Source organism: Centroberyx affinis, unplaced genomic scaffold (genome assembly GCF_046629955.1).
Source record: "Centroberyx affinis isolate AG114_WGS23_722 - 3 ecotype Tasmania unplaced genomic scaffold, CSIRO-AGI_Caff_v1 ptg000919l_1, whole genome shotgun sequence".
Classification (NCBI taxonomy): Eukaryota; Metazoa; Chordata; class Actinopteri; order Beryciformes; family Berycidae; genus Centroberyx; species Centroberyx affinis.
In genome coordinates this window covers 49,882-74,833 of record NW_027279501.1, presented here as the reverse complement: position 1 = coordinate 74,833, position 24,952 = coordinate 49,882, and the positions used below count along the sequence as shown (strand labels likewise).

At 38.9% G+C, this 24,952-nt stretch overlaps 1 protein-coding gene across 1 annotated transcript in view; it reads right to left on the bottom strand.

Moving 5' to 3' along the window:
* Positions 1 to 14,698: 14,698 nt before the first annotated feature.
* The window catches only part of LOC139645901 (immunoglobulin superfamily DCC subclass member 3), a 33,057-nt gene continuing 22,803 nt past the window's right edge, over positions 14,699 to 24,952 (bottom strand). The window contains exons 7-14 of the mRNA XM_071521773.1: positions 23,560 to 23,725; positions 22,499 to 22,749; positions 21,324 to 21,488; positions 20,429 to 20,617; positions 18,978 to 19,091; positions 17,686 to 17,812; positions 17,003 to 17,126; positions 14,699 to 14,776 (exon numbers count right to left, since the gene is read on the bottom strand). Of these exons, the coding sequence (XP_071377874.1) occupies positions 14,699 to 14,776; positions 17,003 to 17,126; positions 17,686 to 17,812; positions 18,978 to 19,091; positions 20,429 to 20,617; positions 21,324 to 21,488; positions 22,499 to 22,749; positions 23,560 to 23,725 (1,214 nt within the window). The remainder of the gene's footprint in view (positions 14,777 to 17,002; positions 17,127 to 17,685; positions 17,813 to 18,977; positions 19,092 to 20,428; positions 20,618 to 21,323; positions 21,489 to 22,498; positions 22,750 to 23,559; positions 23,726 to 24,952) is intronic.

Here is a 24,952-nt window from a genome sequence, read left to right as displayed (position 1 = left end):
ATTTTAAATTACCTGATCAACTTTTGTTGTTGCTTTTAGATTTTCTAACGGACAGAATCCAGCAGGTTTTAGTGAATGGACATGTCCGACACCAAGGTCTAAAATACAGGCTCACCCCAGGGATGTGTCATGCCCCCCCTGCTTTTTATTGTGTATACAGACAGTTGCAGGAGTTCTCAAGAGGGCAGCTATCTTGTTAAATTCTCTGATGACATCGCCCTATTGTCTCTTCTTCAGGGCTCGGAGTCAGATCATGGTCGTGCCCTACCTGCCTTTGTTAATTGGTGTGATGATAACTTCCTTGACCTTAACGTATCAAAAACTAAGGAATTAATCATTGATTTCAGGCAAAATAGTGACGAACCAAAAGCTAGCATTATACATGGCGAGGATGTTCAAATTGTCGACACATATAAGTATCTAGGAACAGTGTTTGACTCTCAAGTTAAGTTCAACGTAAACATAGAGTCTGTTGTTAAGCATGGACAACAAAGAATTTACTTAATGCGGAAGCTTGACTCTTGTGTCTGTGATACCATTTTATGTAATTTTTTATCAATCATTCATTGAAAGTCTTCTAACCTTCTCATTCATTTGCTGGTTTAATGGGGTGTCTGTGAAGGACAAGAATAGCCTAAATGGTATCGTGAAAGTCTGCTCCAAGATAATTGGAGTCCAGCAGTCCTCTGGGAGAAACAGGTGGCCCAGAAAGCAAAAGGAATTATCAGCCAACCTGACCATGTTCTGTCCAGTGAATTAACTTTGATGCCCTCAGGCCGGCGTTATAACGCTCACAGAACAAACCGTTACTCTAAGTCTTTCATTCCTTCTACTACTAAACACTGACAGTAGTCATTTTAAATGACTGTTACAGTTTTTTTTTAAACTTGGTTATTTATATAAATTATAACAAAATGTATTTATTGCTGTTCATTGTTTTTTTTTTATTGATCCATGTATGTTGATCTGTTGCCTTTGACATATAACTCCCTTGTCTGTGAGTTTGGAAACTGTGTGTATGGACTGGGTAAGCTGCAAATGAATTGCCCTTCTTGGGATCAATAAAGTTGTCTGAATCTGAATCTGAATCTGAATCTGTATCTGAATCTGAATCTGAATCTGAATCTAAATTACTGGTGCATGAACTGTGCCAATGGGACTCTCCCCCTAAACATACAAAACATACATATATACAAATCATCGGTGCATTGCGTATGTCACTGGACTTTCCTCCTATACATATACAGTTCAATTTGGTGTTAATGCCATTTGATGTTTATGCTGTATCAATATAAGTATTTGACTAGTTATGTGGCTTTGATACTTGATCTTGGATATTTCCTATTGATACCTGTGAACAAGCTATACCTAACCACAGGTCAGATTAAGGGTGCACCCAGTTAGAATTGCAGGTTTAGGCCTAACTGAACCATTATATGACTGAGTATGGTATTCATTCTGAAGTACCCTTTTGTGCACACCTGACATTGTCTGAGATCAGTATTGTAAGACTTTTGTTTTTAAGTGTTTTTGTTTTATGTTTCAAATATTCAGTACAGCTGTCAAATATTTTTCTAAATACCCTGTGTTGTGTGATTATTAAGCTCCCAGCATCTACTGTTCTATGGTCAAACCTTATCTTTCTGATACACAAGCCCATTATTTAATCATTAACCTGTTAAGCCCTAGCCCTATCCCTAGGAAAAAACGCCTAAAATAATATACCCCAAATGAATCAGGAATAGCTCCTCAACCATAAGGTCTATATGCATATTTCTGGTCTCCTTTGATAGGTAAGAAGCTAAGGAATATTAATTCAGTGTAAGTAAACCTATATCTGTTACCATTCCAGAGTAAATGGAGATGCAATAAAGGAAAAAGTAAGATTTTCATCCTCGCCTAGTATATAATTCTAAATTTTAAGGCAATATCACCATTATAACCAAGATCCCATGGATAATAATGCAACTGAATGTCTTCTCATAGTCTTTGACTACAACTGTAACTGTAAATTTGATGGAAATACACCAAAATACAACATTTATGTACAATTCCTAAAAATATACTCAGGCGGTCTCCAGGTTTTGGTCAAGTTTACAATTTACATTATGCCTGTTTACTGGGAGTTTTACTTCAAAACACTACTCATTTCCATATAGTCATGTTACAAATAACATACATCTCCCAAAAACATTGAAATAGTAATAAACACAATGATTAGGAATCAATATTCATATATGTCTGAAGAGATCCATGCTATTCAGGCAGATTAATAGAGAATGCAAGGGTCCTCAGTGCTGTATGAGGTATCCCCAGTTTCGTCTAAACCAGACAAAGAGAATGATATATGGCTCATTGGTGTCAGTGCTTCGATGCGGCCACCAGAGGGCGACGAAGAGCCACTGCACCCTCCATAGGGATTCAGTCTGGCTGGACTAAAATGGCTGGGGAATCCCCCCTGACGATCGCTTTAACTCCCGTTTGGTCCCAAGTTACGGCAGAAACGTAAGTAACTAAAATGTGCCGTTTTTGGCGAAAATAACATAAGCCTTAGTGAAATATTTTGGCAAGAACATAGATTTTTGTCAGTATGACTGTAAAATGTGAAGTTTGACTGCTACTTTTCCCCGGAAATGGCGGACTGTGTCGTTCCATTTTCGTGGTGCGTTTACTGTCATTGGAAAGCTCGGAATTTCTAGTTTCCAGCGATACCAAGCATGTTATTGTAGACTGAAGAGAAAATTAACCCCGATCTTTTGATCACAACTTGCTCTTATATTTTCGAAGTTTATATTTGTAAGACTTAATTGTTAAAATACTTAGTAATAAGACATAGTTTGGTCAACATACAGTTGGTTTACAGATTCTGAAAGCTGAAGACCCCATGTTTTCAAAACAGTATAACATTCATATCTTCTATTAAGGGTTAAATGTGTCTGGTAATCATTTACTAATTGTGTTCATGTTAACTAAGATATTAATTTATACATTTCTTTATAAACTATTAAATAATGTATAAATTAATACCTTAGTTAACATGAACACCATTAGTAAATTATTACCAGACTGCTAACCAGACTTAACTGCTAATTAAGGGTTAGTTAATGCTTATTAAGCATTAACTAACCCTAATTAAGGGTTAGTTAATTCTTGTTAAGCAGTAACTAACCCTTTATTAATGTACCATTATTGTAAAGTGTTACTGATATACTGTAAGTGAAGAATGAAATAGGTTGAAGATTTTTTAAAAATAAAAAAATATATAAAATTTGCCAGACCAATTTTATTGAAGACAAAATGCCATCAGACAAGCTTGGTTGAAGAACTTACTCTCGATCTGTATTTGTGAGAGTGGAAATTAGCATACAACGCTAGAGGCAAAGGAGAGCAGTGTATGAGTCATACACTGTCATACACTGCTCTCCTTTGCTATACGAGCCATATGGCAGTCAGCTAGCTCCTATACACCACCAGCTGCAGTGAGGTCACATATAGGTTGCTGTGTTACCAACAGACTGCAGCACTGTGACACACCCGCCTCTTCTCTCCTCTTCACATTTTCTCCCACTCAGTATCTGCTGAGGAGGGAGAACTCGGCGCCCTGGCTGGGGACCAAGGGAAATAAAAGAGTGAAGAAAAGAAATCATTGAGGTGTACTTTATTGTATGACCTTCCAGTCAATGGAAAAGCCAATTAAAGCCATTTCCTTTGATTTGGCCATGGAGCTTTTGTGTTTTCTTTCATCTTCCAAAGCCTACTTGAGATTGTTGTTGTGGCTTCGCAAGTCCCAACTGTATGTTGGGACTTGCGAAGCCATTAAAAGGCGTCATTATTTGTATTTTTGTTTAGTCTCAAAGTGAATGCTAAAGAGGCTTTGCATTTGTGTCACAATTCTCCCAGCAACCACGCCTGGCTCCATCATGCAGGTCCAGTAGAGAATTGGCTGTGTGCAAATAACATCTAAATACATATATACCAGGCTAGAAAAATAGAGATATCTGGAAAAAAAAAAGTGTTGTGGTGTGGGTGTGTTTATCCATTATATCATAACTTAACCAACTGAACCACAAAGGGATTTCCTCCCTGCTCTTGTCAGAGTCTGTGCACACCACTGATCTGCAATATCCTATTAGATTTTCTCTTTGGCTTTGTTTATGGCGATGGTCTTGCCATTTTTTCGCTATAATATTTAAACTCATCATACTATTTGATCAATTGACCTTATTCACACAGCCATTTTGAACACTCGGGGTGGGAAACTCTACCTGGAAGAGCGAATTCAGCTCAGCTCTGTGCTACTGTTGTGAACCAAGATGCATCATATAAACAATTAATATTTTACAGATTCCCCACTGAAAATCTTTTATATATTAGACATTTTTCTGTTAGAAACAAATGGCTCTCAAGAATCAGGATGGATATAGGGATAGGGTAACTTTTTAATATATTTGTCCCATTATCGCTAGCTACCACAGTCTAGCCTAGGCAGCTAGCTAGTGTCTTAGCTAAGAAAGCTAGCTAACTTCCCTAAATTCAAGAAGTCCTTGTGGTTGTTGTTCCTGAGATTGCTGGCTAATTTGATATCTGTTCGCTCTGTCCTCACTTATTTGTTTAAGTAATGCTAGTTTTATACAGCATATGCCAGTCTTTCAGATAGAGTTTCCCACCCCGACATTCAAAATGGCCGCCGTGTGAATAAGGTCAATAGCTACTGTTCTGTGGCTATGAACATCGCAGCTCTCTTTTTAAGTCTCTTTCTTCTCCATTATGAATTGATGTGATCCATGCTTGACATCTCTGGTCTGTGTTTTAAAGTTGTGAATGCGCAGTTATCTTGATTGTTCAAATCAGACTTGAATTAGCCTTAATCCCAGTCGGTGCGCTAGGTTCACTCAGATCAGGATTTTCATAGTAAGTCCTGATTTTCTTAGCCTCCTTTGTGGGATACCCCTCAGAGCAGTGTTTCTCTAACTTTTTCATATCAAGGACCCCTAATTCAGTCCACATTAGAGCCACAGACCCCCATTTGATGATATTTTGTGTCAGGAATCCAGCCAAGGTCCATTGATTTTTCTCATTTATTCCATATTCAGACCCATATTCAGTTTATTTTGTGTTGCCTTTTGCCTGTCTTGTTTTCTGCTCTGTGTGTCTCTGTTCAGTTCCCTTACTTCCAGCCCCTCCTGCTTCAGCTCCATTGATTGGTTTACCTGTTCCACCCTCTCTCCGCCTCCTCTGCCAGCCAATCTTCTGCCAGCCCATCTATGCACACCTGTCTCCACTTATCATTTAGCTTGATGTGTATATATACCTTGTGGTATTGTTAGTCTTTGCCAGTTCGTCCCAGTGATTTTTTCCCTGTGTCATTTCAGCCTGTTTCCTGGTTTTTGTAGCCTGACTTGTTATCTGCCTGCTGGATTCTCTCGTTGCTCTCTGCTTTGTACGGTTGCCTGGATAGTATGGACTTGGACTTTGGGTTTTGGATCAGTAAAGACCATTGAACTTTTACCCTTGCCGCCGCCTGGTGTTTCCGCTTTTGGGTCCAAACTACAATCCTGACAATTTTGTCTCTCGGACACAAATCTGAGAATATTTTGATTGTTCGATATGATTTTGTCCAGAATTCCATGACTATCTGTATTGTAGGTAGAGAGATAACAGTGAAACTATGATCAAAACAGTCATTCTTCTGCATTCTCTAATTGTGTTAATTTCTTGTAAATGAAATAATGGTGAAATTTAACAATTCATCAATTTACTGGGGACCCCTTGGAACCCCTTAAAGGACCCCTGGTGGTCCCCGGACCCCACGTTGAGAACCACTGCCTCATAGGGTCTGCCTAAGCTGGTTGCTATAGATGCCACCAGGTTTCTCACCATGTGTCTTCATCTCCCTGTGCAGCCACTGGGGCCAAGTCATTGCCCTATTTTGACACTAATTTGTTTTGACAGAAGATTCAACACAATAGTGAGAGCTTTGGATTTGCTATAGTAGATATAGATTATCTGACAGTTGCTTACAGTTTCACAATTTAAATTGGACACAATTTAAAATATGGAATACCATAATCTATACTGATGGATGCAGAGTGCAGACGGTCTGTCTATGGCCTAGCTGCTGTGTCAATAACTGTGATGCTTCTAAGAATAACCTGCCAGCCACTTCAAAGAGTGAAAGAAAAATAAAGCGTTACATAAATTTCCCTTCAATTCATCACTTTGCATTTTTCATCCAGTTGTAAAATAGTGAACTAAATGGAAAAGCGATTCTTTTTGGGCTGTCGCACAGCTACCGTAGACATGCTTTTTTGGTTCCTTCTCCATTACATTGAATTTAATTGAATTTAAAAGATATGGGTTGAGCTAGCGTGAGTTTCTTGGGCACATTATTCCACAATCTATCCATTAAATCGCAATAGCGATTACTCTGGAATTGTCTGCCCTAATGAGAGGCAGAGATTGGTTGGGGGGGGGGGGGGAATAAGACTGGAATAAGAGTGATAAGGTAATGGTACAGAGAGAAAGAATACTTGTGAAATGCCATTGGGCTCTAATACAGTACAGTGAGTTCAATCCTGTATGATGGATCAAGGCTGTGCTGAGGCACTCCCACTGGACTGTATTTGATAAATTAGGGAAGCTGACAGTAATTTGACTTGGGAGGAGAATGGGAAGATGGTGGAAAGCAAAAAGCGAGTGAACTGATGTGCATAGTTGGTGATTTACCAAGGGAGCGCGATGATTGGTTGGTCCTGATCTTGGATGTGACCAATTTTCCCACCAGGAGTTTAACAGGTTCAGAGAGCTTTAAACGTGTGCACCGCTTCAGGGAGTTGGAATATGAATCTTTCCTTTTGTCATAGATTCCACTTAAAGGTGTCGAAGGTGTTATTGTGTTAAAAGGACACGTAATCACTTTTTGGGTTCAACTGTTGGTGATTGTGTTCGCCTTCTGGGTGTGTACTGGAGTTACGTAAAGCTCTAGGAACCAATGATATTCATACAGACCCGATGCACATTATAGAGATTATTTTAACACGGAGGTCTAAATGTACAGTATATAATTGTTTTCATGGACCATTGGAGTTGCATAGTTGGATGAACAGAGAAACTCTTGCTGAAATTGAGACATTAGCGAGAGGTATGGGCCATTTGAGATGTCAGATGTCCATTGGGAGCCTTGCTTCAGATGTACACTGCCTGCATGTTTTTCATTCTCTTAAAGCCATTTTGATCTAAAGGCTTATGCTTAAATGCTTGAAATTAGTTTCTTAGACAAATATAAATAGTGAAGTTGATCCTGTGTATGAATTTCTTTCCAAAGCCTTTGCCTTTCCATCAAGGCAAAGAATCTAAAATATAAGATACTAGTTTTGATTGAACACTTTTTTGGTTACTGCATAATTCCATTTGTGTTCAAAGTTTTGATGTCTTTACTATTATCCTAAAATGTGGAAAATAGTAAAAATAAAGAAAAATGTGGTGTCTCCAAACTTTTGATGGCCAGTATATATCGAGGGCTTGGAGCCAAAGGGGCGTAAGTGTGTTATAGTAGATTTTACAGGAGAGCCAAAACAGATTTTGATCAAACTTGGATCAGCTGCCGTTACCACATACTAAGCACAATATTTAAACTTTTTGTGTTATCAGATTGAGCATTACTATAAAAGCAATACTGCTACAGTTTAAGTTGTATTATATTTGTTAACTTTTTTAAAAGAGTGAAATATGCCTTTTTGGCACAAACATTGTCCCAATACAGCCATGCAGAATATAGGCGTATGTAACTAAACAATTGTAAAACACATTCATTTTAATACAAATCTAGCAATTACACTTCAATCAACACTGAAATATAAAACAAGATCAGAATGAATATCTTTATCTTGAAGTAATGCTCAGCAACTTTCACCAAGGCCTTTAAAATTGAAGGCTACATGGAACATATCAAATTGATTGATACATTTTTTCTGTTAAAAACCTTACGTCAGCATGCATTTTGAGTTGACCTATGTGCTGTTAGAATCCTCTACCCACAATGCTTGTACAGTGTCAAAAGTGGGGGTTTGCTTGGTGTCAAAAGGGCGTAAGTGCAGTTACGCTCTTTTGGCAGCAAACAAAACCCTACTTTTCCTGTTACGGCTTTCAGTTTTTGTTTAATTAAAACTTATGGGTCATGATTTCAGTTGTGTCCTTTTGGCACTGAAAAGATCTCACTGAGACCTTTCAATTGATATATAATACTCATATTCGCCCAAAATCGCACTTACGCCCCTTTGGCTCCAAACCCTCGATATATAAATGTATATATCTGTAATAAATGTTTAGAAGTTTCAAACAGGTATCACTGGCACCGGATGCTCCTGCTGACTTGCAAGTTGTCTCTGACATGTATTGATGCGTTCCATCACTGGCTTCTATATTGCCTCACCTTGATCCCAACCCACCCAATCTGTCTGGCTGCCTGCCCAGTCTGCAGCAGCATCCATGTCCAGTTGCCTTATGCCTCAAGCTCTCTGCCAAGTCACAGTGGCTGCCAGCCTTTCTTTGGAAAGCCACCGATCACCTTCAAAGACTTGGCTTGTTAATGTGAGCAAAAGCTTCTCTAATGCCAACTCCTCCATTATCAGACAATAAAGGGACAATTTCATAGTTTCATAGATATGCTAATGTAAATTCCTTTTTCAGCAGAGTCCCCCCCCCACCCAGAAAACAGTTTTAGCCTAAACCCTTAAAATGACTGCAAAAGTTTGACATTTGTGAAGCAACTGCTACTTCTATTGTTGACAAAAATGACTTATTTGACATTTAAAAAATAGACATCTATGGTTTGTTTCAAATGTCAGGTGGGCTCATAGTGTCTTGTACCAGACGCTTGACAGATATATGAGCTTATAAATACAGAAACACTGTCAGAATCCCTGCTTGTATTTCCACTCTGGCTACAGCTCAGCTTGAGCTAAGCGGCTAACCTGAGCTAGTAGGCCATCCTCTGATTCAGAAAAGGGGCAGATTTGTGTAAATAGTGCAAATATGACTGATATTTTTACTTTCCCTAAGCATCCAACAAACTGTTAATGTTGCATGGTGCATGCTATGTTGTTACATAGGCAGGGGAAACGGAATGGTGTCATCAGGGTGCTGACATGTGAAACACCTACTGATTGCATGTGTAACAATATGAATAAATAATTTATGTATTTATTTCAATTCCTGTTTAATTTGGGAACACCAACCATAATTTCTCCCTTCATTTTTATTTTCTAATTAAAGTGCATAGCGGAAATCCAAGGCTTGTGTTTTGTATTATAAGTTGGTCTCCCGTCCGCTCAGATCTAAATTTATCTATAAAAGTGATTTGCATTGTTATACGATGTGTGGAAGCTGTCAGCATTTACCGTTTGTGTTCTATTTTATATACAATGCAAGTGGTTTTGCAGTTCTGGCGCTATGTGCACATTTGCTGATTGAAAGTATGGTAACATGTCGCATTTTGGCTAGCCGCTAACTAGCTCTGAAGCGCACATGTGATAGTCTATTAGCTCGTCTTTTAGCTCAAGCTGGAGCAAATAGCAGACCAACTTTCCATTAATGCCAACCGATTGTGGTTGTGTGTGTGTCCCACTATTACAGGTATGTTCATATGTTAAAATGTGAAGTGCTGTATTATATGTTATGTAGATCGCCAGCTAATTGGGTGAGAATCCTTTTGTGAAGACTTCCAAGACTTGCACATATTACGTGCCTGCCACCATTACGTCGATAGATATTATAAAATATCTGTACAGTTGAAACATTTTTATTTTTTTAAGTTATCTTTTTTTATATATAATCAATGTACCACTATACGGTCACAATGTAAAAGTAAAAGACAGGAGAGTAGAATTCTCATGCTGTGGCTCAAGCTGGAGCGAATAGCAGACCGACTTTCCATTGATGCCAACCGATTGTGGTTGTGTGTGTGTCCCACTATTACAGAATAAACCACTGTGAATGCTCCATCCATCCCGGCTCCTGTGCAGTACTTGGGCTAGTAAGCAGAACCAGATACCATTGGTCAAACATGCAATTATAGCTAGTATCTGAAAGAATATGTTCCTCCCACAGAGAGGCCTTACACTGTAACAAAAAGAATTATCCATCAGATGCAAGCAAAATAAATGCAGATTGATTGTAAGAGAAACACTGCTCTAGTAAAAAATCTTTATTTGGTTTTGGGCGCAGTGGAATGTGATCAAGGAAGGAGAGAAAGCAGAGTATAACACAGACACATTCAGATATAGCAGTCTGCAGCCATGCAAAGAGACCAAGTTGTTTAGTTTGAATTAGACCATTGAAAATGTTTGGTATCCCAATCAGTACAAAGCATGAAGCCAGCATGAAAGCAACATTAATTTTGTTTCAACATCTTCACTTTTCTTTCACTTTTTTTTTATGCACATCTCCATAAATTAATTCTTTGAACCTGTACAAACAATATCAATTTCGGACAGTGACGTTTTTTCTGTGTCCACTGTCATAATTTTTTAAGAAGTAATTTTGTCTTCTCTGTGTCTGGAGAGCATCACCAGAATACTAACCGCCATGCTTACTTGTATACCAATATGCTATTAATATTTGGGATACTCAAGTATTCTCTTAATAAGTGCATTTAAAACCTAATTTACCTAATTTTTTAAATAGTATGGATAATCTCATGGCAATTATGAAAAACTCTAATGTGATAGCTGGGTGTCGTTGTCCTGTCTACTATTGATTTTTATAGTCAGCCTAAGCTTAATTTCCATTGTAACATTCTAAATGAATAAGCCAATATTTGTGTATAGATATTTGCAATTGGGATACAAAGTTGCATATCCATATTACTGTGTGATCATTCATCCTGATCTGTTTCTTTGTGAGAGAGTCGTAAATAATTATCAATATTACAGCTATTATCAAATAAGAATAATAATTTGAGACATTTCATGTCTTGTCGTATGAGCTCCACAGTTTCTACGTGGCGGTGAAGTGCTAGTGTTGTCTTGTAGTAACCATCGCAACTTTAATACTCGCAGCATTGGCTCTTAAATAAATAAATAAATAAGTGGCATTAACAACAGTGTTTCCATAAGCGACATGAAAAGTACTGTGGACACTTTGTGAATCACAACTTGGTCTCTGATTCTGGCTGCAGCTTCTCTACTGTAGTACTGTCAATACATCACTTCCAAACCTTTTCATTTTGGCCAAAGACAAGGACAGGATCCTTAGTCTCTAAACATTTTAAAGCTTTAGGTTTTCAGTTGGCTATAATACACCAGTGGAATGCTTACAGAAAACAGAAAATCATTCATAATTATTAAAGCATTGTTTCATCTCATTGGTACTAGCAGCCAGTTTCTACTTCCCTACAATTTTTTTGTAGTTTTTTTTCTTCTAGTCAGTGGGTCTTTAGGGCAGCAGGTGAGTTTTACTTCAAAAGATCTAATAATGCCTTGAAACAAAATGTGTACTGTCTCCACTTATCATGAAATGATCCTTTATAGAAAACCCACTGCATTTGCTCAAAGGCCACCACAAAATAATTCTAACAAACATTTTCTCATCATCCTTACACATCTGCCAAAAAAAAAAAAAAAAAACTTTATGGGAAAAATGGTCTGACTGAAAATTATTATTACATTTACTGTTATCAGTTCTAATAATAATGACAATAATAATAATAATAAACATAAAAAAAGAACATATCATTTGTTTTGGCAACTTTTCCTGTACACAGGAAGAGGAATTAAAGTCAAAGACTCGAACAAAAAAGAGAAATGAAATTCTCCAAACAGAACGGACAAATGTTTTCCATTTAAAAAAATGAGAAATCTATTTTAACCACTACACACTTCACACTACAAAAAAGCAATTATTTTTAAGATCTTCCATATCAAATACACTTTTTTGGTATCACATTTCTTTCAATACTGTAAGAAACAAGGATGAGAGGAAAATATTGCAGTGCTTTTGAGTAAACCTTTAACACTCATTAAGGGTTAAGGTCAACCTTGAGGACAATAAAACTTTGAGGCAACCCACTCTTTTGGTCTCTTTTTTATATCTGAATTGTTCCTGTTCTGGGATAGGAGGAAAAGCCATGGTTCAAAGCTTTAATTTAACTTTTTCCTTACATACAATTAGATAATCCTCTTATTTAAAATTAGTTGTGTTCTTTGGTCAATTGGATAACCAACTAATATCAGAAAACATTTCAGAAAAAGGGCCTTAAAGCTAAATTTCAGGTTCCTCCTCAAAGCTACTGCCCTCAAGGTTCACATACTGTCAGCCATTCACACACATGTATATTATCACACTTACACGCATGTTAAGTGTATGTGCTTTGGTTATGAGGAGGTGTCATCAAAGGTAAAGACTATGAATGTTAAAACATGTAGAGGTATTTGGTTACATATTTCTCCACAATAGCTAAGTATTTGGCAAATAATTCAACTACTTTTAAAGAGAAAGCAAGTATTCCTTTTTGTATTAACATAGAAAATCTCCTTGAAAATATATGACATTTTCATTTGGTCACTCTTTAAAAGTTAAATGTTATAATCAACAAAATAAGAGAGTTCCATGTTGAAGGGGTAGACCTGGAACAAGTTCCAAACAAAAACACTGGAAATTCATCTTTAAAAAAATGGTAAAGAAATCATGACAACATTTTTGGCTTGGGTTCAGTTAAAGCACTTTTCATACTGGCTACCCCTTAAAAACAGGAACAATCTAAAATTCAAAGCAATTGTAGTTTCTCTTAAAATAATATTATGAAGGAAAAGAAAGAAAACCATCAAAATGTTTACATCTTTGGGTATCATTCAGCTTGGTTTTCATATAAAAACTTTTTTTTTTTTTGGATAGGCTGACAAGGTGAAACATGTGCCCTGTCCGTGCATTCAGGCAAGTATCACCTTCAAACTCTCAATAAACATTTTCAGCCGCCAACTCAGCGAACATCAAGTTCCCATGGTGACCGATTTGGCATCTGGAGAGTTAACTTGGCAGCATGGCCTGAAACAATCACTTATTTGGCTTACCTTTGAAATGCCATCAAGTTTGTGCAGACAAAACAAGCATCCCGTTAAGGATAACATCTTCTTGTTTTCTTTGATGGACTTCATAGAAAAACATTCGAATACATCTCTTATCCCATGGGAGGGGTTAAAGAGTTCGAGAGGCATTCTGTGAGGTTCGTATTTTCCATGAGGTACATCCGCTGCACAAATATGTCTTTGGAGATGGACACTTGTGAATCAGGGGTTTTGAAAGCCATGGATTACCAAACGATGGAGCAACAATAATCAAAGAGGCAACACTACATGGCCAATCTCTGCTTGCTTCATACCTTCCAAAAAGGAAAACCTGATGTCAGATCCAGGCCAATGCTTTATTCTGCATCAAAAAGGAAGAGTTGAAGGCCTCCCTCAAAAATGGATGGGACATTGATGGAAACACGAGGCCAAACACTGGAGACCTGGATTGAATTGGACGAGTTCCAGCTCAGGTTGGTCTCTGGCAGGATAGGGCTTGGCAGAAAGAATGAAACAGGATCAAGCTCAGGCGAGGGTAGACAGGAAGTGGGTACAGTGACATTCAGGCCCTGCCATGGTTATGCTCTCCATGGCAGTCATCCTGGTGGGCACTCTCTGGACGGGCGTTGTTGGCGGCTGGCACGGTACACTGGCATTGGCACGAGTGGGGGGAAGTAGTTGCTGAAGGGTAAGGGTTTTAATAATTTTTGGCTGAGGTAGGCTAGCACAAGCAGCATCAACAGGCTAACGTTTGCCTCAACTATGGCTCGGACATTCTCGTCAGACTGAGGTAGCTATCTTTGGAGGTATGCAGCTTTTGGTTGCAGTGGGTTAGGAACAGGGGAGTAAAGGGACAGTTGCTGACGGTTCCTCCAAATCAACCTGTCTCGAGGCTAGTACGGTGGTAAGACAATCATTTTCTAATCACACTCACACCTCCATAAGGCTATCACAAAGGCCGCTATGTTTCTTCCCTTTTTTATTGCAGAGCAAATGCTACTTGAAGGCGAAGTCAAGAATTCTCTGTCACAATGAACGAGTTGGAATTCAAAAATGCCCCATTAGGTCAGTATATTTGGCATCATTTGGGGCTTTAAGACCATAGTGCACAATTTAGCATGTCAGTTTACCAGGGGAGATCCGTGAAAGAGAACATTTTGGTTATGGAAGGAACTCCCGCTGGAAACGTGACATGAGTTTTTGCGGTGTGCACAACAAAAATATTGTGACAAGACTTAGTCTGGAGTGAGAATATTTTCTCAAGGCTTTCATTCTACATACACATGCCACATGTGCACAGGCAATAAAGGCAATAAGCTTTGGTTTGAGGTGGGGGGGGGGTGGGGTGGGACGTGAAATGAAGGAAAATGTTTCACGGATCATGTTGAACGCAGAGCGATCAGGATATTCCTTAGGTTATTCTATCAGGTTAGCAGTTACAGCTGTTTATTCTGTTTATTAGCAGCAGTTTTGGGGGGAGACTAAAACTATGGCTGACCCCTATCAAAGGGCATGAAAGAAGGGGGTGGAGAGGAGGGGGGGGCAGTTGGTTGGCCAGGTGAGGTGGAGGAACCTTGCAGACTGTTGGTGGGGAGGGTTAGGGTTAGGGTTGGGGTTGGGAAAGTTATTGACCAGTGTTAGCCAGTGCCCGTGCCAGGCAAACCCGACGAGTGCTGCTCAATGACGACCTGGCATTGGGCTGGACACGCCACTTCCTGAAAGTCATGACGAGATGGAGAGACAAGAAAGAAGAGAGAGAAGAAATTAGTTAATAATTCAGGTATATCATTTATTTCTGACTTACTCAACCAACGATCTCAAGGTTTCTTGTCACCAAATATCTGTCTTTACTGACTTCCTGATAATAATAGCCTACCAAGCCAGAGGCAACCCCATTAATGCAATGGCCAGTTTGGATGTTTGGATGCAAAGAACGATACATCTCATGGAAATAACAAATCATGGTCTCATCAGACTACTCCAGGTCTTTTGGTGTTGTTTTTCTGACCTGAATTCCCTTGAAGTTGAGACTCTTAACGTTCTTATCTAGGTATTGATCTAACAGTGTGGTACCCCTTAGGTCATATATATCATTTTGTCACATGTCAGATGGATGAATAACAGCATCAACCTTTATCCAATACTTGAATGGTTTTGATGCACTCAGACAAAGAAAATGATGGATGAATGTAACCTCAAATATTGGCAACTGACTCTACATGGTCAACTTTGTCTTATATCTGACAGCGTATGGTCAGAAGCTGTGACGTCAGTGTACACTGAAAACTGTAAACATTGTTGATAGTAGTACGAGATTGATTGTTTTGATCAAATGTACAAATGTAACATAAACCCACAAACATATTTGCCTTATAATTTAGGTTTTGCTTACACATTCTTCCTGAACTCCTGAATTTCCCCAAGGGGATTAATAAAGTGCTATCTTATCTTATCTTATCTTATCTTATCTTATCTTATCTTATCTTATCTTATCTTATCTTATCTTATCTTATCTTATATTATATTATATTATATTATATTATCTTTGTTAATTGATTAACAAGATTCAAGATTCAAGATTCAAGAATCATCTAACTCTGAAGATCAGCAGATTGGTTTTACAAACATCTCAGAGGCAGAGCTGCTCTGGAGGCAGAAATAATCTCATTTGTTGAGTTAAACCTTAATGGGCCAACAAACAGTTTTTCCAGCTAAGTTATACTGAAGCTCAATGAAAAAGGCATGGGGTAAGAGAGGAGGTAGACAATATTATGAAGCCACAAAAAACTGTGGTGCTTTGGTTCTGCCAATTGAGGTTTAACTGAAGAGGATTATTTCTGCAACCACAGCAGCTCTGCCTCCGAGAAATGACTGTAGAACTAAACTTTAGTGCCACTGTAGAACTACTGGAGACAGCAGCAGCAATAGCTCAATGGTGAACTCAGCTGAGTCATTCAAGTTGATCATCATTAACACCTCAAATGGGATGACAACATGACCTGCAGCCCAGAAAAGGTTATTTTTGTACAGCGGCGTTGAAAACTCAATCTATCCTGTTCCAAAGCCCTATAGACCTATGCCCTATTGAGCGGGTGATTGGCAGTTAGCTGCAATCCATACAAGAACTGCATCACAGCAGGGCAAAGAAAAGCTGGACTGCAACTTGGATTGATCCGGTACAACAAAGCAATCATCTTTTCTAAAACCTTCCCCTGGGAAAAGCTACTGCCATTAAGACTGTCCCCTTAACAGCTTCTTTGCAGGAGCTGCCAACCTATTCAATGTCCCTTCTAGCAACTGATAATGTAATAACTGTCAGATTTTGTCAATAACTTGACAAAAAAAAATTACATATAAAGGGTGTAACATATTTTTAACAGTTGCTATAATAATAAATGGACAAATAAAGTAATAATTTGAGTTATTACATTCTTCTTATTCATAAATAGTCAGTATTATTATTATATCATCAGTTAAAACTATGCTCCACCCATATGAGGTTTGCCAATTGCCAGTTAATGTAACAATGCAATGTTTATTACTGTAACCCTAACCCATTTAGAGGGATATTTCATTAGCTACATTTTGACAAGTTATTACATTAGTGGTGTCTCAGTATTAGGGGCCGGTGTAGTGAAGAAGAATCTATAGCTATCATAAAACATGTTTAAGGTGTACATATTTGATTAAAATGCCTATGGTAAAATCAACCTAAATTTGTGTCACTTATTATTAACACAAAGATGATATGTTTCTTTTTTCTTTGAAACATAGCTATTGTGTGTGGGCGAGCCTATGTGTGTGCTAGATATTACTCCATTATCCAGCAGTTATTACATTATTAGCTGCTACAATTCATTATATTCACTTGAACCCGGAATAAGATGTTTTAAATTGTTGTAAGTACAACAATCTGTTGCGAGCATAGTCTGAAGTACTACCTGAGGCACTGCTTCGACTCTTGGCCGAATTGCTCCATCTTTGGGGATGCCATTGTGACCAAGATGCCCTGCGTCGTCCCTCGGTACAGACCAGCTGTCCTGAGTCCCTTTGCTGCAAAACAGACTGGAAATAGGCTCCATCTTTGAGTACACATTCTACAGAACCTTGTAATAACATTAGCATTGCAGAAAATCTTGAAGGTTCAGCATTTTCAGGAATGAATCAATATCTGTTCAATTGGTCAATACTCCAAATACTGACATTTAGGACAGCAGCTGTTCAAGAGCACTGGATTTTCAGGAGGTAATCATATTGGTCAATAAGCAAGCCAACTTTTAAGACATTCAACAAGGTTTTAGACTGTTATATTTTGTGGCTGAGAAACTGGCACCACCATCCTCTTAGCATGTGTTGATAAATGCTACTGCAAGTAAATGGCATATGAAACTAGTAATCTCAGAATCACAAGCCATTCCATATACTGTACTTCCACGGCAGTCTTAATTGGAAAAATAATTAATAGAACTGTTTGGACTTGGTTAGTCATCAATAAGATAGGCGTTTAAAAATACTGAACCTTCCAGGCATCTATATCAGTAAACATGACACATATTATCTTATCATGTAATAGTGCATAATATACAAGTATAAGGGATGTATTGTGTGTATCGTAGGCCCTTACCTGCGACGGTATCCAAACATGAGGAAGAGAACACAGAAGATGATGCAGGCCATGCCAATATGAATGCCAACTACGATGCCACCCAGAGAGCCCTCTCCATCCCTGCACTGGCACGGGCTTTTCCCTCCTGTTGATCAAAGAGAGGTAATTACATCTGCATAGCACATAATATATATGATCAGCACCTGCCAGATGTTTTCCCAGAGATGGAAAGGTCTTGTGACACTAAAACTCTCTAGTGAAACCAATAATAAGTAATAGTAATAGAGCAATAATAGTGAAGCAACCCCTCAAGCTCACCTTAAATGTTATACCTTTTTTGTGCTTTTAAGTGCTTAACCCATCAGGTAGTCGATCAAATGTGCTTACAAGTATAGTAAAGTATACAAAATATAAAACACGTTTGCACTATTTCAACTAGATATGCATTACCATCTTAACACACCATGACATTCCTCTACAGAAAGAGAGGTACATAACGTTTGTTCATCCTTAAGTATGCAACACTGTGGGGCGCTGCCTCACTGATAGTATTTAATGCTCATGAGTCGATTGGCGCCATCTGCTGGCCAGTAGGGGTTACCACCACAGGTTCAAGCACATAAGAGTCAAGGTGATCAACAGTGCCATCAGCTGGCCTCTAAAGCTTACTACAGCAGTAAATTCAGTCATGCACAGTTCACCATTGACCTTTATCAAAAGCCTGCAGTCACTTTCCCAACATCAGAACAGGTAGATGCTTGCCGGCACTGCTACCAAGCATAAAAAAGTGCACATTGGTCATGGAATAGTAAATATGGCTATGTAATATATGCATATGGAAATACATATTTTGCCCTTTTGGTGAACCTTTTCCTCTCTCCACACCCTTCACAGGCGTACTAAAGCAGTAATTCTCAACCTTTTTCATATCAAGGACCCCTATTTTAGTCCACATTAGGGCCACGGACCCCCATTTGATGAGATTTTGTCTCTCGGACCCAAATCTGAGAATATTTTTATTGTTAGATATGATTTTGTCCAGAATTCCATGACTGTCTGTATTGTAGGTAGAGAGATAACAGTGAAACTATGATCAAAACAGTCATTCTTCTACATTCTCTAATTGTGGTAACTTCTTGTAAATGAAATAATGCTGAAGTTTAACAATTCACCAATTTGCTGGGGACCCCCTGGAACCCCCTCACGGACCCCTGGTGGTCCCCGGACGCCACGTTGAGAACCACTGTACTAAAGGCAACACTGGAACCTGCTAAAAACTATTCAAAGAGGTGGTCTTTCATTGTACTTACCAGTGGTTTGGGCACTTGTGCCTTCTTCTGCCAGTGACACCAGTCTCTTGGAGCAGTCGCTCTCACCGTTTCCATTGTAGGCCACCAGTTTCACTTCGTACACTGCCCCCGGTTCTAAAAGAGAGGTCCCCATACATATGTTACTCCTTCACTTTCCTCACTCAAGTTTTGAACTGGTTTGTGGATTCAAACCAACAACAACCCTTCTCTAGCCTTCCTCTGATCAAATTATTTGAGAGTGGGGTAATACTTAATGCATTATAATGTGTTGTAATATTGCATGAGCCATCAGAGGAACTTACTGTATAACATGCCTTATATCATATAACATGACTTTGGCTTATGTTTATAACAAATGATGTCGCTGTTCCCTGGACCAGAGTTTATGTTCCCTCTCTGTTGTCTCTCCTCCTCTCCCCTGTCCCCCCATCTGTCTTGTTGGCTTTCTGTATCACTGCTAACCCCATTACAAGAAGATACATGTGCTGGTGTTTCATGCTGTGAATTTAATTGACTCAGTCGGTCACTGACATCAACCCATCCGGTAATTTTCCAGAAATCTTCCTTAGCATGCTTTTCTTACAGACAAATGGCAAAATGAACATATCTGTCAGTAAGAAAACACCACTAAAGTGAAGTTTTGCATGTTTGGCTATGCTTCAATCGACCACCCACATGCAATGGCAAATATAGCCAACGCCACTAGATTATGAACTGATGCTCTAATTGTCATTCGACACACTGCTGCGTCAAATACGACTAGCACTTACAGCTCTTTTGAATCAATATCTGTTCAATCTCCTATACAACAAAGGATGTCAGATAATAGACAGCCCTATAATGAATCAGGTAGATCTAGGCTCCACTTCTCATTAAATTACTGTTCTATTCAGACTTTATTTAGCTTAGTAGGGAGCCCATTATTTTCTCATAGCCAGCTATGACTATTTGCTTTTCATTCTATCAGTAATCCTCTGTGACTTCTTCTTTATCGTGCTGCATTAATGCTGACCAGCCAAACAGTTCATATTGATTAGAATGGGAAGGAACAGAGGATGCAGCAGGTTTTCAGCTTGTTTACCCATATTGGCTGGTACAAACTATACTGAGAGGTATCATAGAAATAGAGGGTTGCATTCTATACTTTTTCATATGCATGTGTGCACACAAAAATAATCACACACTCTCTCTCTCTCTCACACACACACACACACATACATACATACATACATACATACATACATAGATACATACAGTACATACATTTGTATTACTATTCTTGTGAGGATCTTCACTGATTACATTCATTCTCTAACCCTAACCTAAAATTAATCCTAATTCTAATCTTAACCCTAAACCCAAATCCTAACCTTATCTAGCCTGTTGAAGAAGTGAAGACTTTTTCTCATCTTCAGAAATACAAGAACACACACACACACACACACACTCACCAAGATGAGAGATGGTATGGGCGTTGATGTGACAGGGCAGCTGGATTGGCCCCTGGAAGTCGGCGTGGGGGACCCGGCGGTAGGACAACCTGAAGCCTTCAGCCTTACCAGCCTTACTGGGAAGCTCCCAGAGGACCTGCACCGCACTGGAGTTCACCACCTTGGTGAAGAAGGTGGGGGGGGTTGGCACTGGATGGAAAATGGACACAGAATGGAAACAGGGGTAAGGGCGCCTGATAGACTGAGAGGAAAAACAGAGCTAAAAGTGCTCCAAGGATAAGCAACAAATAGTCATAGGATTCAGCTGGAAAAAAGAAAATAGATTACAAGCACACCACACACACAATACATGTAGTATGTTGCGATAGATATACATATTAAATATTTGTACTGTGTGTTTGAATAAACCCAATATTACGTTTCTGCAAAACCTCAAAAATAACAATTCCTTAAATTCTAAACTGCTAGTAATCACAATAATGTGGTTCATATTACTGAGGTGGTGCTTTGGATTGAAAGGGAAAAAAAAGGAAATTTGGGCTAGAAAAGTAGTTTGGAAAATCACTAACTGTTCTGGAAAAAAATTGTGGAAGTATTCAGGGAAAAATACAATCATCATTTGGTATTATCAATGCCATCCGGAAGGTCTTAAAACTAAAGTATTCTGCATAAAAGTTCTTAAAGTCTTACTCAGGATAAGCTGTTTATATGCATCTTCATATTACAAATGAATCATCTTTGTACAGTATATGTGAATAAACAGACTATTCTGAATATTACCATAAAAACACCATAGAGACCCATAGGGATGGAGTGAGGAAGAGCATAAGTTCTAGAAAATGAATCCCCTGTGGTTGGTGTTAAGGTTGGGGTTAGCAATGTGTCATGCTCTTACCGCCCCCTAGTGTTGTGGCCACCACAGTGCTGGACTGCTGGCTGGCTCCCAGAGGGGAGTAGGCCTTCAGGTAGATGGAGTAGGTGGTGGCTGGATCCAGGTTGGCGAGGTCGTGTTGAAAGGTGGTTTTACTGACGGCTTCCTGCAGCTCCCGGCTGTCGGGCTCTGAAACACACACACAGACAGACAGACAGATATCATTAGGACAGCTTTGCTACCAGTATACTAGTGATTTCATAGAGCTTATTGTGATTATTGTGACCAAAAATGCTTGATTTTGTGGCAGGTGTTTTAGGTGTTTTTGCAGTGAAATTGCAGGAATCGGTTAGGGAAAGTTAAGGAAAGTCAGTTGGAAGGAAATTAACATTTTTAACTACCCCCCATTAAGAAAGAGTCAACTATATAATCACTTTCTGTGATAATAAGCATACTGCATTTCACAAAAACTGTAAATGCTGAAGCACTCCTTGTTGTTCTTTTCTAAACAGTGACTGTAGAGGCTCTGAAGCCCTGTGTGGATGATTTTTGCACACTGTCTTCATCATTCCTATGTTTATGTATTTAAATTGTGAGATTCAGTGTATTTAAATTGTGAGATTCAATGTATTTAAATTGTGAGATTCAATGTATTTTTCTATATTCATATTTCTTCTTACATTTTTTTTTCCTATTTTCTATTTCTACTATTATATGATTGAATGTGGCTATGTAAATTTTGTATTGTGGTAATCTACTGCCTATTTAGAGGTATATTTATGGGGTAGCCTAAACAGTGAAATTATGATAATGTTACCCTGAGATTTTCAAACTGAGGAGGTGTTGGCTATATCTGTCTGGAATGTTCTTTGTTCCTCAGTTTTACCTGATGAAGGTCTCAGGACCGAAACATTGCATCAGTAATAAAGTTTATTGCCAGTAAAAGGACAGTGTGCGGGAATTCTCTCTTCTCTTGCCTATGGTCTTTTCTAAACAGAAAAAAACATGGGCTTGGGAAAATACAGTGCTTGGATCCAGTCTTCACAAATACACCTTCAACTCAACATCAGCATAGTAAACACCAGATACTATAATATATTTCATGATTATTTGAAATTGTATAGTTTTATTTACAAAATGTGCATTTATGTTTGAGCTTTAAGATGCGTTCTTCTGACTAACACTGTCCTGGGACTCACCGCCGATCTTGCGGATGTGCAGGACGTAGCCGATGATACCGTCTGTGACCTCGGCGGGCGGCTGGGTCCACGCCACCTGCAGGGTGCTGCTGGACAGGGCGCTGGCTGCCAGGCCCTGGGGGGAGGCCGGCAGGTCTTTGGCCTGGGCCATGGCCAGGCGGGCGCTGGCCTGGTTGGTGCCGGCGCTGTTCTCGGCGATGCACTGGTAGATGGCCTCGTCCTCGGAGGTGATGCGGGTCACGGCCAGGGTGCTGCAGGGCAACACACAGTCTGATCAGAACACTGCTGCTCACACTCTACCTGGCACTACTTAGATTAAATTAGATTAGATTGGATTCAACTTTATTGCCATTGCACAGAGTACAAGTACTAAAACAACAAAATGTAGTTTAGCATCTAACCAGAAGTGCAAAAGAAGTGGTAAAAGTGCAGTGCAATGTAATGTGCATATGTATAATATATAAATAGAATAAGCAGTAAGGGTAGTGTGAATGTGCTAAGACATACAGTATGAACAGTATTAACAGTAGGTACTGAAACAAATGGAGGATTTTAGCAGCTATACAGCAACAATAATACTACTACTGCAACTACTATGACTAGTACTGCAACATTGCTCATATGCAACAATGTGATTTTGTAAAAAAAAAAAAAAAAAACTTTTGAATTTTGATAGCCTACTCATTTATAATAATGATAATAATAATAAACTTTATTTATATAGCACTTTTATTAACAATGTTACAAAGTGCTTTACAAAAGAAAATAAAACCAGACAAGGCCAAAGGGCTTGAGCACTGAGGAAGTAGGGACAATAAAATGAATAAGATCAAATAAATAGGAGCAGTAGAAACAGTATAAATAAAAACATATATCAAACATTTCCAGAGGCTTTCACAAAAAGAAAAGTTTTAAGAAGAGATTTAAAAGAAGCTTGTGCATTGTTAGTGGAGAGATTAACACCTATGATCAAATCACCCATTCTTATACTCAATTTCTATTAGATAAATAACAGCCAAACTGAATTATTGTTGTCAGCTGTTTTCAGTGCTGTGGTCTACCTGTTGTTATTGGTCAGCTTGACGTTGTCCCCGGGGGTCAGGACCTTGCCGTTCTTCAGCCAGATCAGGTGAGGCTCCGGGACGCCCTGAGCCACACAGGTGAACACGGCGCTGCCCCCTGCTGGCTTGGAGACAGACTGCGGCCACTGCAGGAACTCGGGAGGAGCTGAGGAAGAAGAGAGTGAGGTGAGGTGAGAGAAGATACAGAAACAACAAAGAGCATCAGAATATGAATGTGCATATAAAGTAATAAAAGCGCGGGAGCAGAGAATAAACATGAAAGGAGATCAGAATCAGTTTTAGTAAGTAAACACAGATTTATGTGTACTAATGTGTAATTTACTAATGGTGTTCATGTTAACTAAGGTATTAATTTATACATTATTTAATAGTTTATAAAGATGACTATTATTACCAGGCACATTAGGTAACTGTTAATTAAGGGTTAGTTAATGCTTATTAAGTATTAACTAACCCTTAATTAATGTACCCTTATTGTAAAGTGTTACCAATTTATGAAAAAAATAAAAGAAGTAATTTAGGGACTAGGCCACTTTTAGAAACAGTATATAAAACGTATACAAGTATATGTAGTATATAAAAAGTATATGGAGTACATAAAAACAATTAGTCACTTCTATCATCATCATCATTTCTATCAGTCAGTAACAACATATATATATATAAAGAATATTGCACTGTATTATGAGTTGGAATGGTACAAACAGTATAAATTGGAATAATATCTATCCATACAGCCAGAACAGAGCAACAACAACAACAACAACAACAACTGGATGCATAATAATAACTGGATTTATCAATACAACTCTGTGAGAACTAATTACTGTGGTCATTCTCCCCTCTCTTCTCAGATCTTGAACTTCATAGGTCACTGTCCAGACCCACACACACACACACACACACACACACACACACACACACACAAACACCCCGTGCTGACCCCACCACCCCTCCGCCGTCCCGGGACAGATGCGGCGCTGACCGTTCCGCCTGACACCCGGCTCAATATTAGACACACAATAGACATGCATATATATATGTAGGGATATAGGCAGAGCTTGCAAAGCCCTAAAGCCCACCAACCAACCCCCCACCCCCCCCACCCCTCCGCCTACCCTCAGCATCTCATTGATCTATTGACACCGACACCCGCTGTAACCCCTACACCCCCTACCCCACCCCACCCCCTCCCACCTCTGAGCTGAAGGGAAGGATGGAGGGAATCCGGAGGGGTGAAGTGTCAAAGAGACGCCCATTTCAATACGGCGACATAAATCAATGGAGCCATGGATTTTTTTTTTTTTTTTTTTTTTGTATTCCCCAAACTACTTTCATTAGAAATTGGGCCTCAGTTCCTCTAAAGCCTCAC